At 38.9% G+C, this 18764-nt stretch overlaps 1 protein-coding gene across 2 annotated transcripts in view; it reads right to left on the bottom strand.

Moving 5' to 3' along the window:
* The window catches only part of LOC132268241 (uncharacterized), an 86156-nt gene that overhangs the window by 15391 nt on the left and 52001 nt on the right, over positions 1-18764 (bottom strand). For both annotated transcript variants that reach the window (XM_059769062.1, XM_059769061.1), the window contains one exon: positions 3752-3913. In XM_059769062.1, coding sequence (XP_059625045.1) covers positions 3752-3913 — 162 coding nt within the window. The remainder of the gene's footprint in view (positions 1-3751; positions 3914-18764) is intronic.

Raw genomic sequence — 18764 nt, 5'->3', positions numbered from 1 at the left:
CTCCTACCAAGGAGAACCATTCCATCTCTGACTACCTCTTACATGCCAAGTCCCAACTGATTTGGCTGCTATTGGTCAGCCGGTATCCAACAATAATTTTGTCACTTGTGTTCTTCGGGGTTTGGGTCCAGGTATGAGATGATTATGACAGCTACTCTGCATTTTCCATCGTTGCCTTCATTTCAAGACCTTCGGGCTAGGCTACTGTCCTTTAAGGCTCAGACTTCTGCTCCTACCCAGCCGCCTCAGGTTGCACTTCTAGCCCAACAGTATTCTGTTCCTTCTGGGTTTTAACCTACACCTCCTACTTCCAGACATGGCAATAATCCTGGTAATCGAGGTGGCAACCATAGGAAATGGAACCGCAACCGGAGTCTCAACAACAACAACAATCGAGACTCCAGTCAGGCTTCTACTGGCATTTCCGATTCCTTTTTCAGTTGTGCAATGGTACTGGACATGTTGCCCTCCAGTGTCCTCATTGGTGTCCTTGTCCGACTGACCTCTCTCGACCTCCTCCCATTACTGGTATTCAGTTGACTCAGCCATCACCGAGGTCACTATTCCTTATGCAGAGTTATCAGCAGCAAGTTTTACTGCAGTCCCTTCAGCCACCATACTTGAATTATCAGCCATCTACTGCTCATGACCCAAATTGGTACCTGGACACTGGTGCTACTCATCACATGACTGGTGAGCCTCGCCCGCCCCTTGCAGAATCATACCCCTAACACTGGATCAAATTCTGTTTATCTTGGCAATGGTTCTCACCTCCCTATCACTCATATGGGTAACATGTCTCTTCCTCTTGGTTCTTCTTCCTTTCAGCTTAACAATGTCTATAATGTTCCTGCTATGCATAAGAACCTACTTTATGTTACTCAATTCACTCGAGATAATAATGTCCGTCTTTCCTTTTATGCACAAAGATTTGACATTCATGACCTAACCTCTAGTAGGGATGGTCTTTATCCTTTGTCATCTATCTCCCCAGTTCCCCATGCTTTTGCTGCTACCAGCATGCCTTTCTCCATTTGGCACAGTCACCTAGGTCATCCGTCTCACAAAGACTTGTTTTACATAGGCTCAAATCAATTTCTATCTTCTGATTTTTGTTTTTCTAAGTCTTTTTGTAAGGGATGTGCATTGGGTAAATCCACACATCACCCCTTTTCATTTAGTAATGAAATTAGTGCATTTGTTCCTTTTGATCCAGTACATCTGATGTATGTAAATCTTCAGTTACTTATGTCTTTGAATTTAAATACTATGTCTTATTTACTGATGATTTCATCTGTTACACTTGGCTTTATCCCGTGCTTAGAAAATCAGAAGTTCTTACCCATTTCAAAACCTTTCTTGCCTTCATTAAAAATCACATTGGCAGTTCTCTAAAATCTTTTCAAAGTGATGGGGGTACAGAATATGTTAACTCTCCAACTTCTGGATTGTGCAACACTCTTGGGATACACCATCGTCTTTCTTGTCCTCACACACCAGAACAGATTGGACTTGCTAAATGCAAACATCGTCACATATCTGAGATGGCGCGTACACTTCTTGTCTCGGGTAGTGTTCCACTCCACCTTTGGGTTTTAGTAATATCTACTGCAATTTATTTCCATTTCACTTAACATCTACAACTTCCTTCGAATTTTCGTTCACAGTTGCATTCCCCCCATTAGTCATTGTTTCATGTACACAAAGCTTGCATCCCATGTTTTCTGTTTTCCTATATTTTTACCCCACCCACTTAATTTTGTGGAAATAACTATATTCTATATTAACTTTCCTTATAATCATTGTATCTAGCAAATTGCCTTTTTACTTGTCAACATTCACAGTTTGGAGTTAATAAGCACCTATTATATACTGTTAATTTTTGCATCTTCCAAGTAACAGAAGCACCTACAACAAATGTAAGAACTCTTGCCTACTCCCCAACAAATCTGGACAATACTCAGGCATGGTGCTACTAAGGGATGCCCTGGCTAACAATGAATCGTTCTTCATAACACCAATGATCTGATACAGCAAGCTTGAACAGCAATTTTTTATAATCCAAGCCAGATAGAGGAAAAGATAATATGAGATAAGAGGTATGTGCTTAGCACGTGCCCATAATCCTAGTTCTATAATGTGAAACCAACTTTAAACCTAAAAAAGAAAGGGAAAAAACAAAAGCAGAAGAAGGAAAGGGCAACCGGGTTGTTAGTTGTAGGTACCTAGTCCATGACCTCCAGGTTATGGTCTAGCCACATATAAATAAATATATACGCATATATATATATATATATATATGCTGATGTGTCATTCTGGTGTAACTACGCTAGATGATAGTTTGCTTTCAAATGGTGTCTAGGAAAAGGGAAAAAGAGACACTGAAAAACATTGAAGTGCCAAAGGGGATACCATCACCTCTTTTGTGGGGCATTGACTAAATTATTTATGAGGAGTTCCTCTCGACAGATATATCTCGGGGCCAGCCTTGAAAAAGAATGTAAAAAACTCCTCTCAGCAGATAAGTCTCACCACTGTACCCTCGAGGAGCTCTCCCACCAAATGAAACTCCAGAGGCAACCTGCCAAGGAGTTCCTCCCAACAAATAAACCTCGAAGCCCTGAAGAGTTTTTCCCTACAAATAAACCTCAAGGGTCAGCTCAAAACCTCCAGGGAGTTCCTCCTGATGGATTAACAAACCTCAAGGATAAAATATATGATGATCCTCTTGGGTCCAGTGAGGAAGACCTTGGAGGAAGAGTCATCTCTTCAGAGGGACCCTGGGAGTGTTGGCTGGTGGCTGAGCCCTGAGGATACGCTGGAGGCATCGACATTGTCTACTAGCCTGTCATAGAGGAAGAAGAGTGATCTGTAGAAGACGAGGAAACAATGACCTAACCCCCCAAGGAAAGTGGAGGACCCTCATTATGAGGGCCAATCACAATAAATGGAACTCTCTTGTCAATCTGACAAGCTGCCCTGGAGCCACACGATTGTCCTACCAAACCCACTAAGACCTCTCCCAATCAGTATTTCACTTCTCCTTTTATCTAGAGGTTATGACGGTTGCCTAAAGGTGTTTGCCCATTGCCAAAGTAAGGAGAATTTGATGCTCTTGAAACCTTAAGACCCAAAGAAGCTTGTCCATTACAAAACTCCCTAACCTCAGCAAGAGATCACTCAAAAAAGTTCGTCACCCTTTTCTTTACTCCTATTGGGAGGTCCCTTTGTGACACCTCAGGTCTCCACCAGGTCCTACACTCCCTATGGGCCCATTGTGCAATGTGACTCCTCATTACACTGAAATCATCTACAAACATTAGTGTTAATTTATCACTCATAACATTGATTGCATTAAGCTTGTTTAATGCAGAGGAAATCTCAATGTAGATATAAAGGTTACTCATCAGAAATTAATATAAAATGAAAATCTGAAGGCCCAATATCTCTACAGAACATCCAAGGAGCTGAAGCAAACACATTCCAGATGAACTATCTAATAACACCCTATAGGGGTGGCAGTGACAAAGCCCAGCCCACAAATCCAACCCAAACCAAACTAATATTTGTTTTTAAATACTCAGCCCCATGATGAAAAATATAAATTTGATTATATATGTTGTACCCGACAGATTAAAACTTAATTTAACACAGAGATTAATTTTTTACTCGACACCCACCCCTTCTCATTTCTTCCTGAAGCCCAATCTGTCAAGCATTGTTCGCAATGAAATGCTATGTATTCATTTACCTGTTCTGTTATGCAGGCCATGGCCTCTATGACAAGAGCCACAACATCAGAACGACGGATGGCACGAAATGCTCGATTGACTGATAAAGCCTCTGTTGTGCTACCAGATGAAGCTATGGCTGCTTTTCTTCTAATTCCAGCAGTATCAATAAGCCGGAACTTCTGCAAAACAAAGTACATTTATGTAAAGTTCATTCAATTTGAAATGTAAAAGGAAACCAATCATGAGTAAAAGTATTTCTTCATTTTCATCCACGATCTAACAATAGTATAAATGGAATGAACTTCAACTCAGGTAAGTTCATGAATCTGTAAGAGTCAACTCCTTGTGAAAGCATACAAACCAGCATATAATCATCGTCTTCTTCACCATTGGAATCATTGTTGTGGCTATTGCCTGTCTCGTTCCATTGTTGTTGTCATTGTGTGTGAACTGTATACACACAGTTGCCGCTAATCTTGAAACCCTAAATCTTTGAAGAAGACTAGGGGTGTTTGGTTCTGGGATCCGGCTCCTCTCAGTTAAAATCTCTCTCAGGGCATCTATGTGTATTAGATCCAACGGTACGACGAGCTGCCACATCATCATCCTAAGATAATACCCAAAACGCCATTGTTCTATTTAATTAACTATAACGTCATCTTCAGATGGAGTATTCACGATTTCCCCTCAATTTCCCTCTTTTTTTTCACATTGTTTCCTCCTTACAATACCCTCAAATTGTTCCCTCCATTTGATTTCCCTCCTCAACTCACGATCTCTCTCAAGATCTCTATCTCCAAAGATCTTAATCTTTGTCTCCAAAGTCCTCCTCGAGATGGAATTTGAAGAGCTTCTTTGTGCTAGCTTCCATTAAAGCATCTTTATTTTGGAGGTATGTTTATTTTTCTCTTTCAAAACCCTTGAGTATTCTCACCAAATTTATTGTTGCACATTTTAGTCTTAAATGGGACAAAAGAATTCAGATTTATTTCAAAATTTAGATGATATTTTTTTTTTTTCTTCTTCTGCTGGAGTAAAATAATGGAGGTTGTGTTTCAGTATTTTAAATCTAAAATATTTTATGTGAAATTACACTAATTTAATTTTCTAGGGTTTTAGTTCCAATCTGATTGTCTAATAACTATATGAAGTGGAGCATAAAATACCACCCCCCCCCCCCCCCCCCCAACAAACTATACAATAATTGGATTTATACCAACGAAGAAAAAAGTAAGAACTTAAGCAACGAATTTATAAACCGAATCGAGGAGAAGCCTCGAATGCCAACAGGCGTCTATTATTGAATCCACCCGACCCGATATTAGACTTGAGAAGGAAATAATACAAAAGCAACTGCAATTGCTGTTACAAATGCTTGGACATGGTTTTTAGTTTCAAATTTCCTTTCCTTTTATGACTATTAGATTAAATTTTACAGTGCTCCTAATGTTTCTAAGATAAATTATTTTAACAATTTCTTGTTACATTCTGTTCTGTGTAAATAAATCCTATAACTATGTTTTGTATCATAGTTGAAGTAACTTCATTTTGTTATAAATAGGATAGAAACAAGTTTGCTTTGGTTGATGCAAGCTAGCTGAGCTAGTATAGTGAATTGTGTGCTGCCAAAATTCTTTGTTTAGATCTCCTCCAAGTTTTGGACATTGATAACTTCTCTGCCCTGAATAGAGAGGAGAATCTGAAAAAAAACAAAAAACAGCTTCAGTTGAGATTTTGGAATGGAGTTCAATTCTGAAGAAATGGGTTTTGAATTTTATAATGAGTATGGGCGTAGAGTTGGATTCAGCATAAGAAAAGATCATGCTAACGAAAGTCCAGTCACAGGAGAAGTTACGTCACGATTGTATGTTTGTTGTAAGGAAGGTTTTCGAAGGAAAGACAAACGGGACTATTTGACAAAGAATCCTAGAGTGGAGACTAGGTTGGGTTGTGGTGCTTTGATGAACATTTAACTAAACAGAGGTAATGGAAAATTTTGGGTTAATAAATTTGTGGAGCAACATAATCATTCATTGGTTATGGAAGCATGTGTTCATATGATGCCAGCACAATGCAAACTTTCTACAACTCAAGCAATTGAAGTGGACTTGGCAAATGAGTCTGGCATTCCTTTGCGATCTGCATATGAGTTATTGGGAAGGCATGCTGGTGGAAGGGAATGTCTTGGGTACTCTAAACGAGATCAAAAGAATTATATACGATCTAAACGACAGCGAGATTTGGCATATGGAGAGGCAGCGTTAAAGTACTTCCAGGAACAATCTTTAGAAAATCCCTCATTCTTTTATGCGGTGCAATTAGATAAAAAAGGAGAAAATAACGAATATATTTTGGGCAGATGCAAGAATGATTACTGATTATGGTCAGTTTGGAGATGTCGTGAGTTTTGATACAACATATAAACTAAATCAAGCCAACCAACCATTTGCACCATTTGCCGGGTTTAATCATCATCGTGAAACTGTTATTTTTGGAGCAGCACTAATGTATGATGAGACAATTGACTCATTTATTTGGTTGTTCGAAACATTCTTGGAGGCAATGTCTAAGAAGAAGCTGAAAACTATTTTTACAGATCAAGATGCAGCAATGGCAAAGGCTTTAACACTCTTGATGCCAAAAACATGCCATCAACTTTGTGCATGGCATATCATGCAAAATGCTGTGAAGCATTCAAGTATCCTTTTTAGGACTTCGAATGGAATTAAAGCTGTGTTTACAAAGTTAATGGATGACTAAGAGGAAGAAAATGAGTTTACTAATGCATGGGATGACATGCTATCTATGTATAATGTCCGTGAGAATACTTGGTTGCATAAATTGTTTGAATTAAGAGCTAAATGGGCAAAGGCATACGTGAAATGGGAATGGTCTGCGGGCATGAGGAGCACACAACTAAGTGAAAGCCTAAATGCTAGTCTAAAGGGCTCCTTAAAATCTGACCATGATTTGCCACAATTTTTTAAGCATTTTGAGAGAATGCTTCATGACAAGCGTTACAAGGAGTTAGAAATTGAGTATGCATTATGTCACAAGTTGCCTAAAATAAAGATGCACTTGAAGATGCTAGTGCATGCCGGTACTATATACACTAATGCCATATTTGAGGAGTTTCAAAGGAAATATGAATTATCAATGGAGGCTGATATAAAGGATTGCAAGGAGGATGGTGAAATTTATATGTATATAGTTGATGATAACCAAGGTAGAGAGCGTCAAGTCAAATGGTTCCCTAATGATTTTCTATCAAGTTGTGGACAAATTGAGATGATGGGTGTGTCGTGTAGTCACATAATAAAGATTCTTAGGGAAGTCATGCATGTTAAAGAAATACCGAGTGCATATATTTTGAAATGGTGGACAAGAGATGCAAGAGTGGGATTGGTGCAAGACAACTGTGGACGTGACATTCAAGTGGATGTTAATTTAGAAATGGCATCTCGATACAAGAACTTATGCTATATATTTACTAAGATATCATCTTTGGCAGCTGAAACTGATGAATCATACAAAGTTGCTCTCCAACATTCACACAGTTTAAGCAAGGTAGTTCATGACATTCGGAAGCGAAATTTCAGTGGTAAACAAAAAGAAAATGTTGATCCAAACTCGTCTTTCATTGTTTGCAGTACAAATGAAGATGGGCATCTCTTAAGTGTGTCAAATGGTATAAATGCGAGGGGTTTGAAGAGAAGGGAGGCCTCTAGGGGACGGTGAAGGTTCCAATCACCAATTGAAAAGGCTCCGCGAAAGAAAAGGAAGCCTCTAACTTGACCATCTCAGGTACTTTTATCTATTCTCATGTGATATACTTCTTATTAATCCATTATAAAATGTAAATCGTATGTAAATGTATTGCTTAATCTTTTTAGGGTGTAGAGATACCTACTAAATCAACATCGTTGAATGAAAATACCAGCAACTCGTCAGTTATGAGCCATACGTTTAATGCAAGTGCATTTTCAACTTTGTCATGAGAAATTTTTGTTATTATATACTAACTTATGTACGTAATTTTTGAGGGTTGGGAGTTACCTAATGCTTATGCATCGATGAGTGTTGAATATTCACAACCACATATATTAAATCAATACTCCCAAGCTTCTAACAGTCCACTGTGACCTCAGGTAACAGTGAATAATTGTTATATATATATATATATATATATATATTATACATATTTTTTTTTTATATAAGTAAAAAAGTCGTTAAAAAAGCATTCAAAAGGGGAATGCGTCCCGTGTACAAAAACAAAAGAGGAACCTATGGACCCAATGAGTCCAAGAAATCAACAACATCGTCAAAAAAGAGCAGTGTCTCCCCTTCACCCAACTGAAAATGGAGCAAATGATATGAAGTTTCAAAGTTGCCGTAGACGCCTCCTTTCCTTCAAAAATTATTCCTCTCTTTCCATATGCACCACCATACGCAATGTGGAATGGTCCTCCAACAATCACGAGCATGACCCCCCACATAACATCCCCTCCATGCTTTAATCATGCCCCTTGTGGACCGGGGCATCACCCAAGAAATGCCGAATAATCTGAAGATAAGATTCCAGCAATCGTGCACCACAGGGCAGTGTAAGAGTAGATGATCCGTAGACTCACCATTGTTTTTGCATACTCATGAATGATGAGAAAATTTGGAATATTGTATAGATGAATACAGGACCTACTGGAGTTATAATCAACAATGGTTTTACTGGAGCTACATCATATGGTGATGGTGGGGTGAGTCTTAGTATTTCGATTATTTTTTTTTATTTTTTTTTATTTTTGCATTTTAGGTGTAAATATAATAATGCGCTTAGATAGGTAAATGTAACAAACTAACCATGTTTTTTTGAGTAGACCATCAACTAAAATGTGAATTGTGATGGTGGTTACATTCATGTTGATAGACAAGGTAATCCATGTTTGTAATTATGTAATGCTACTGCTATTTAGTTTTTCTTTTGCTGATTTTTTTGTTCTTCTCATGTGTTTTGTAGTGAAGCTGCTCCTCTTTTGCTTTTGGAAATTGTTGATGCTCTAAAGTGTTTGAAGTTGCCGATTTGTTGTCCAGATCTTGGTTGCTGTAGTAGCAGTTTTTCGTTGATGCAACAACAGTCTTTGAAGTTGCTGCCCTTTATATTATTATTTTTTTGCATCTGCTCTTCTCCTATTTACTCCAGATTTTGGTTAAAATAGCAGCACTAGTCTTTAAAGTTGCTGAGGACTTCCAAGGGAAGGTCCAGTCCTGGTGGAAAGAAACAACGCTTATTGGCTCTACTAGCTATGTGCTTGCTAAGAAGTTTCAGATTCTCAAATCTGAGCTTAAGAAATGGAATAAAGAAGTGTTTGGGAATCTTGAATGGAAGAAAAATAGAGTCCTGGCTGCTATCGCTGAACTTGATTGTCTTGATGAGACAGGGCAAGATACGGATTCTCTACGCTCTAGAAGAGCGTCTTGTCAGGCGACTTTTGCTGAGATTGCTACTATGGAGGAGATATCGTGGCGTCAGAAATCTCGGGCTCTGTGGCTTAAAGAAGGTGACCGTAATACTAAATTCTTTCACAGACTTGCTAACGCTCATAGAAGATACAATAATATTGGGCGTATTCGTGTGAATGGTTCAGAGTTGTGGAAAGAAGATGAGGTGCGTGGGGGTATTGTTTCTTTTTATCAGCAGCTCTATACTGAGACTTTGGAATAGAGACCAAAACTTGATGGTTTGCACTTCGATGCTATTTCTACGCTGGATAGTGATATGCTTGAGGTTCCTTTCTCTGAAGAGGAAGTTCTTAAGGCGTTATCCAGTTGTAATGGTGATAAAGCTCCAGGGCCAGACGGATTCACTATGCGGTTTCTTAAAGAGAGTTGGGAGGTGGTGCGTAATGAGGTAATGGGCACTTTTCAGGAATTTTATTCTCATGGCACATTCGAGAAATCATTAAATGCATCTTTTATTACTCTTATTCCTAAGAAGAGCAACACCTCTGACATTAAGGACTTTCGGCCAATTAGTTTAGTGGGGTGTATGTATAAGCTTATTGCCAAGGTCCTTGTTCTTAGAATGCAGAATGTTTTGGATGGAATCATTTCAGAGTCACAAAATGCTTTTGTTGGTGGTAGACAGATTTTAGATTTTGTTCTTATTGCAGGAGAATGTGTCAATTCCAGGTTGAAGAGTGAAGTTCCTGGTGTTTTATGCAAACTGGATATCGAGAAAGCTTATGATCATGTGAATTGGAAATTTCTTCTTTACTTCCTTCGGAGAATGGGGTTCGGGGATCGATGGATAAAATGGATTGAATCTTGCATCTCATCAGTTATGTTCTCTGTGCTTGTGAACGGCTCTCCTGCTGGTTTTTTCCCGAGTTCGCGTGGTTTGAGATAAGGAGATCCTTTGTCGTCTTTTCTTTTCCTTATTGTCATGGAGGGATTGAGTAAATTAATAAAAAAGCCAGAGAATCTGGGTTACATAAGGGGGTTCACTGTTGGCAGAGATGTTGCTAACCAGATTGAGATATCCCATTTGTTGTTCGCAGATGATACCCTGGTTTTCTGTGATGTTGATGTTTCCTAACTCAGGTATTTGAGGTGCATTCTTACATGCTTCCAAGCATTGTCTGGTCTTAAGATTAATGTTGGAAAGAGTGTGCTTGTCCCAGTGGGGGAGGTCTCTAATATTTCCACTTTAGCTGCAGTTCTTAGGTGTGGAGTGGGTGCTTTTCCACTCCCTTATCTGGGCTTACCTAGGGGAATCTCCTCCAGGAGAGTGGGGACTTGCGATCCGGTGATTAACAGGTATGAAAAAAGATTGGCGGGATGGAAAAAACAGTATCTTTCGAAAGGGGGGAAGGTCACTCTTATTAAGAGCACCCTCTCGTCCCTTCCCACATATTTCTTATCTCTGTTTCAGATCCCGTGTTCTGTTACTGAACGAATCGAAAAAATTCAGAGAGATTTTCTTTGGGGTAGAAAAGGGGAGGAGTTTAAGTATCATCTTGTTAATTGGGAGCAGGTTTGCAAACCGTTGAAGTTTGGCGGTTTAGGTATCCGGAAGTTAGTCCCTTTCAATAGAGCCTTATTGGGGAAGTGGTTATGGAGATTCGGTAAAGAGCGTTATCAACAATCGAGAAGAGTTGTCTCGTGTCGTTTTGCGGAGGAGAGTGGAGGTTGGTCCTCTCGTCCTGTTTCTATTACCGGGGGCGTTGGCGTTTGGAAGTTCATTCGGAAAGGTTGGAATGTGTTTTCCACCCATATTAAGTTCAAGGTTCGTAATGGTATGTATGTTAGATTTTGGGAAGACTTATGGTGTGGTGATCAGTTGTTGTCTCTTTGTTTTCCTCGTCTCTTTAGCATTGCCGAGAATAAGCATGCTTACGTAATTGACTGTTATCATCTTGATAACAGTGGAGTTACGTGGGATGTGCGTTTTAGGCTCCTTTCAGGATTGGGAGATAGCTGAAGTTTGCGTCTTTTTGGACCTGTTGTATAGACAGAAGGATGTTTACAGAGGTTGTGATGATATTTTGTGGACTCCCTCTTTTCGTGGCAAATTCGAAGTTCGATCCATGTTCTTGTGTTTGTCTAATTTTATTGGATATGATTTCCCATGGAAGTGTATTTGGCGCTCTAAAGCTCGTCTTAGAGTTGCCTTCTTTGTTTGGACTGTTACCTGCAGAAAAATTCTAACATTGGATAATCTGCGTAAGAGAGGTAATACCATTGTTAATTGGTGCTGTCTTTGTAAAAATGATGGTGAGTCCGTGGACAATCTTCTTATACATTGTCCTGTTGCATCTGATTGCTGGAATCTCATATTCAGTATTTTTGGCGTTCAGTGGGTAATGACTAAGCACTCTTTCCAATTAATTAATGCTTGGAGAAGATGCCTTGTTTCTAGTCATGCTCGTGATTTTTGGAGGGTCACCCCACATTGTGTTTAGTGGTGTATTTGGAGAGAGAGAAATAACAGAAACTTTGAAGGGAAGGAATCGTCTTTTGCAAACCTTAAGTCTTTTATTCTACACTCTCTTTTCTGTTATGTTAGAGGCAGCGCTTGCTCCTCAATTGATGACTTTTTTGTTCTATTGGACTCTGTTGGTCCGTAGGTTTGGTTTTTGCTCTTTCGTTTTTGTGTATTAGGGACGCGTTCCCCTTTTGAACGTTTTTCTAATATATTTTTACTTATCAAAAAAAAAAGGTTGCTGCTCTTAGTCTTTGGCTACTGCCTTTCTCCTCCAGTTTATTCTAGATTTTGGTTTATGCAGCAATAGCCTTTGAATTTGTTACTCTTATTTTTTGGATGTTGGTCTTCACCTATTTACTGGACAATTTTTTTCCATTGTTTGAATTGAAATTCTGCAATGTTTGTAGAAGATTTTAATGTTTTCAATGTACTAGTGACAACCATGTTGACTCAAGTTACTTAAAATTTTCTGAATCACTTCGTTTCATTGTTTATGAATTTGACAACTTCTAAATGTGTATTAGATATTATGAAGTGTGGTTTTGTAGGCTCTGTAGCAATCAGAATACTCAACCATTTACATTCAAAAATTACATGAATCTCATACCAAAAATATGAACAAAAAGTTTTTAAAAGCATCATTAACATTCAAAAATTATAAATTACATGCCAAAATACATTGTAATTTAGCACCATTCTTCCTCCAACTACACATGGGCACAAACAGTAAGAAAAAAGGAAAAAAAAAAAAGAAAAGAATCCTGTTACTCAGTTGCAAGTAGGTTCCACCTCCCATATTCCATTCTCTATTCTCTTAGCAAGTTGGTCACTTCAATTCTTTTAATAGTGTAAATTAAGTTCTAAATCTTTTGCCTACGCAGCGAAAAACAAGTTCCTCGCAAGTCTTTGCCAAAAAGAAAAAATAAAGTTTCATGAAAAATAGTAGAAGCAAATTCCAAGTCTTGGATTACTGACAATAACATGTGATTGGTTGGATATAATCAGGGTTCTAGAATTGAAATTTGAGAGCTTTTCTCTCCCTCTATTCTTGCGCTCCGTCATTGCTCTACCAAACCATTGTCACAGCAGCGACCTAAGTCTGATGCAAAGGTTATCACCGCCGTACAATTTCCATCATCGAGTCATCGTTGATGTTGCCTTTCGCTAGGACCCAAAACAGATTTCTGTTTGGTATTGATTTAGATTTAGCTTCTTAGAACAGTTAGAAGAGCAGTTTTGAAGTTGCCGTTTGAAGATGACAGTAACATCAAGTGGGTAGAACGACAGCATTTGGGCCTTATTTTAAGATGATGATGTGGCGGATCTCTAAACCGTCGATGCTATACTCGTAGATGCCCAGAGAGAGCTTTTAATTGAGAGGAGCCGAATCCTTGGTTCTGGAGGTTAGTTGAACCAAGTCAACTTGACCCAGATCTGGTATCCGACCCGGCTCTGTTGAAGTAACTTGATCTGACCCGATTGGAAGAACCTGACCCATAAGGGCCTTTAGGGTTTGGCTAGGGTGGGACGAGCTTTCTAAGCATATTAGGTTCAAAGTTCGGGAGGGCAGGGATGTTTGGTTCTGGGAGGATTATTGGTGTGGGGATTGCCCGTTGTCTCGGTTGTTTCCAAGACTTTTAAGGATTGCTACGGATAGAAATGCTATGGTAGCGGATTGTTATCGGCTTGATAACGGAAGGCTTACGTGGGATGTGCGTTTTCGACATTCTTTTCAGGATTGGGAACTTGAGAATGTCCTTGGCCTTTTGGATGTTTTGTATAGACAGGATTTGGATGGTAGAGGGTCCAACTCCTTGGTTTGGATGCCTTCTCCTCGGGGGAGGTTTGATGTCCGTTCTTTATTCCTTTGCCTCGCCGGTTTTCATGGCTCTAGTTTCCAGTAGAAGACGGTTTGGCGTTCGAAGGCTCCTCTCAAGGTGGCATTTTTTGTTTGGACTACGGCTTTGGGCAAGATTCTGACTCTGAACGATTTGAGAAAGAAAAGACAGATCACAGTCAACTAGTGTTGTATGTGTAAGAATGATAGAGAGTATATGGATCACCTTCTTTTGCATTGTCCTATGACTTATGATTGCTGGAGTCTTATTTTTTGTCTTTTTGGCATCCATTGGGTTATCCCTCGGTCTTCAAGGGAGTTGATTGACATTTGGAGGGCCAAAGGGTGGGGGGCCATGCTCGTATTTGTTGGAGGGTGATCCCCCTTTGTGTTTGGTGGAGCATCTGGAAAGAGCGAAATAAAAGAACTTTTGATGGGGAGGAAACCTCCATTAAGGCGCTGAAATTGCTATTATTAGTTCTCTTTTTAGTTGGGTGATGGGGAGAAATTGAATATCGTTAGATGAGATTGTGGACTTTTTGGGTTCTTTGGGTTCATAGGGTTTTTGTTTGGTTTCTTGTATATCGCTTGGGATCTTTTTGGGTTCTTTGGGTCCATATGGTTTTTGTTTGGTTTCTTGTATATTTCTTGGGATTCGTTCCCCTTCTGAACGCTTTCTAATACATTTTATTTAACAAAAAAAAAAAAAAAGGACGTTTAGTGTTTGGAGTGGGTGGAGAGAGAGAGACTAAAAATCGTACAGATTAGAGAGTGAGGGGCTACAACTTGTAATCTCCGATTTACACATGGTGAAGACTTTCGCCGGATCTCCACCGTGGACATAGGCTTTGCCGAACAATGTATAAATCTTTGTGTTCTTTGTGGGGTGTGTTTACTTTTTTATCGTGTTTCATGATTGTTGATTAGGTTCAATGCATTTGTCGTAACATATAGTAGAAATATATAAAAAGAATAGAAAAGAGAGAATTGCGTAAAGGCTTGAATGAGATGAATTACTCATTCACAGCTCTAGTATTTATAGATAAAATGAGCACATGCTCATATTACAAGAAAGGAAACTAAATCAAATCAAAATCAAATCACAACTTATTCTAAAGCATATTCTGTTGCATATTCTATAGCATAGTCAAATCTCTGCTATTATGGTAAGTCATACCATAAATCGTGGTATCATATATGTTAACACTCCCCCTCAAGTTGGTGCGTGGATATCTGAAATGCCTAACTTGGACAATGCATTCTCAAACACAATCTTGCTGACGCCCTTTGTAAGAATCTCTGCAAGCTGTTGAGAGCTTGTGACAAATGGAATGCAAATTTGGCCAGAGATGATCTTCTCTCGAATGAAGTGACGGTCAACAAATCAAAAATGTCTCCTCAGACCATAAACAACCAATCATATCTCCTCAAACTGTAAAGAATCAACAATGTCTTCTCAGACCATTTCTCTTCATACACATATTTAAAACGTGTAGATGGAAGAATCAACAATGTCTCCTCAGACCATTTCCCTTCATACACATATTTAAAACGTGTAGATGGAAGAATCAATAATGTCTCCTCAAACCATTCCCCTTCATACATATGTTTAAACAATGTAGATAAAAGAATCAATAATGTCTTCTCAGACCATAAAAAAGAAACAACTATGTCTCCTCAGACCATTTTTGAATGCCAAACTCGCAACACCCACATTGAGGTCGGACCGTCCTGCCTACCCGACACCTCCTGGATGGCCATTAGACCATTACCGAATGGGTGGTGCCGAACTCACAATGCTCTCATTGCAGTCGGACCACCGTAGCTCTGATACCAAGTAGAAATATATAAAAAGAAGAGAAGAGAGAATTGCGTAAAAGCTTGAATGAGATGAATTACTCATTCATGGCTCTAGTATTTATAGATAAGATGAGCACATGCTCATATTACAAGAAAGGAAACTAAATCAAATCAAAATCAAATCACAACTTGTTCTAAAGCATATTCTATGGCATATTCTATAGCATAGTCAAATCTCTGCTATTATGGTAAGTCATACCATAAATCGTGGTATCATATATGCTAACACATATATTATTTTATCAAAACATATATTTTTATGTGATCAAGCAAGATTAATCAAGAAGTCAAAATACAGGTTAAATTAGTAATTATATTGATGGAATTTTTTTATCCAATGGTTAATTATGCATAGAGGGTCATCTTGTAAACTAACACGGTGGCCTTACTATTCATTACTTGGAATGCAACTATTCTTATATAGTAAAGTTAAGAATAGTTAATGGGTTTATTTTTTTTTTATTTTTTTTTATAAATAAAAATTAATTAAAGGCGCGCAAGAGGGGAGCGCTCCCAAACAACAAAAGGCGCCCGAGGTGACACTATAATTTCAAGCTTTCTACAAAGTCTAAAAGAATTTCTATAGATATAAAATTCCGCCCATTAACCCAACAGAAGAGAGAAGACATAATATTGAATTTGAGAGACCAAATAGGGGACTCCTCGCCCTCAAAGGATTTCCTATTCCTCTCGCGCCACAAACCCCACCATAAACAAAGGGGATTGGTTCCCCAAACATCTCTGACTCGGCTCTGCAGTGTACGCCCTTTCCAAGCCTCTAACATATCCACCATGGACCCTGGAACAACCCAATCTACACCAAAAGCAACCAAGAACATAGACCAAACATCCCTTTGCCATAGGGCAATGCAACAATAGATGATTCACAGATTCTCCCAACTTCTTACACATGCAACACCAATTCACCACGATTTGATGTCTCATTCTGAGGTTGTCGAGAGTGTGGATGCTTCCAAAGGTAGCAGTCCAAGTGAAAAAAGACATCTTCAGTGGGGCTTTAGTTCTCCACACAGCTATCCAATGGAAGATGGGGCGTGGTAACTCTGTAAGGCTTTGGTAATATGACCTAACCTCAAACACCCCACTTGAGGTGCCCAACCACACCATCTCATCCATACCCTTGCCCTCCACCACTTGCATATAGATCAAACCCAGAAAATATGTAACCTCCAAGAGCTCCCAATCATTGAAATCTCTACGAAACTACACATAAGATGACTAGGTCTCTCAAATAACCCATTGGGGCCAAGTAGGGGATTTGCCCAACTAGATCCTCACTCCTAGCCCAAGTTTAAAAAGCAAGCAAGGGAGTTATATTAGCAAGACTCAGGCAGCAAGAACTGATAGGAGCAGTCCTTGGACACTTCTGTATAATGTGTTCATCGGTTACTAAGCCAAGCCTCTCTTATGAGATATAAGACATCCTCTCTCTACACAGCACATAGCTCTTTAGGGTTCTAACTATACTCCTTAGAGTCTAACCATTCTATGCTTGTGGTATTCAAGAGGAGGCAATAGGAGTGAAGCATTTAAGGGCAAGGAGGCCATTAAAGAAGTTTGGATCTTAGAGAAAGAGAATAAAGTGTTCTCTTTCATAAAAAATAACCATATTATGCAAGAATAATCATCAACAAATTTAGCAAAATAACGAAATCCATTCAAACTGACAGTTCTAGGAGGACCTATTGCAGCAGTGCGAACACACGAATATTGAGATCCAATGAAAGCCAATAAAGCAATCACATAGAAATACAAGATATAAATTGGTTTAACCAAAGCTGACTACATCCACAGATGAAAAGAGATTTCACTATGATTTCATAGACATATTACAACAGTAGAATACAAACACCGTATAAATTCCTTTTCACCATTTACCACCCCAACGAGCCTGTGCCATCACTACTTAAACTAGAATTTGAGACACAATTTTCAACAATCTTCAACTTGGCTCAAATTTTGTCAATCATCGCTTCCGTCTACTTTAATGAGGACAATTCTTTTGCAGCTTCAATCTTGGACACAAAATTGAATCACTCGTTAGGGGCTTCCACCAAGGAGCCAGTTCCTCCTAATATGATTTAGGGCCTTTAACCAAGGAGCCAATTCCTCCTTACTCTTCGGATTGCATGCCAAGATGTCGAGATTCTTCTGCAAAGTTATAGTGGTCCACACTATACATTGCTCAATCAGTCAAACTTCTAAGGCTCCATCTTGACTACTCGAGCTTCATGCCATCCATCAAGATTTTCTGACCATCGTGATCCAACAAGCTGATTGACTCCACCTGAAACCCATTGCAGTACCGTTGAGACTCCTTGTGTTTTTCGGATCTCCCTCACCTTCGACTCTCATACCACTTTATTGGGATAGTGTAAACACACAAATATCCAGATCCAATGAAAGCCAATAAAGCAATTACACACAAACACAAGATATACGGTTTGACAAAATTCGACCTACATCCACGTATGAGTACGAGATTTCAATATTACAACAATAGAATATCAACATTATATACATGTCGTTTCACCATGTACCACCCCCACGAGCCTCTGCCCTCGCTACCAGTGCCATCGGTGTTTTTCCTACTCTACCAATCCATAAACTACCTCCACCTATCAATTCTCTCATGAGACTACATCTCTTTCAATCTCATAAGTCTTAGCCCATAACCAATGTATCTATTTATAAAGTACTAAACTCAATTCATTGTTGGACAAGGAATCAATTTCTAAGAGCCCAAGACTTGCCTAACAAAAAATTTCCTAACAAAATACAAATCTAAAATAAAAACCTAATTAAACTAGAATTTGAGGCACAATTTTCAATAGGACCCCATATGTCGATGTGGGCAACATCAAATGACTGAGTTTGATGACTATGACTACGATAGGAAAAGAACTACGGTGATGCTTGCCCAACTGACAAGCTTTACAACCTAAATACGACACATAACTCAAGGTAGGAATAGTTAATCTCAACTCGGCCAAGGATGGATGACCCAAATGAAAATGCAATTGAATAGGCAAGGTCAGACCACTCAAGGTTGATGACAAAACAGATGGACATTCACAAAGATCGAGATAATAAGGCCAATCTTTCTCATGCCCCAAACCAATCATCTTCTTCATCCTAAGGTCTTGAAAAACACATGATGTGAGAGAAAAGGTTATTGAATAGTGTAATGCTTTAGTCAATCGACTTACTGAAAGAAAATTAAAAGGAGAATAAGGAACATAGACATCAGATGATAACGATAACGAATTGCTAGGGTAAAGAACATCTTTCCCAAAAAGAGGAGAAGAGCCATCAGTTAAAAAGGTGGTTA

This window comes from Cornus florida, unplaced genomic scaffold (genome assembly GCF_030987335.1).
Source record: "Cornus florida cultivar Cherokee Brave unplaced genomic scaffold, ASM3098733v1 CherokeeBrave_3.0.0_Hap2_Chr08, whole genome shotgun sequence".
Lineage (NCBI taxonomy): Eukaryota > Viridiplantae > Streptophyta > Magnoliopsida > Cornales > Cornaceae > Cornus > Cornus florida.
The sequence above is the reverse complement of the archived record's forward strand: the minus strand, read 5'-3'. Positions and strand labels throughout refer to the sequence as shown.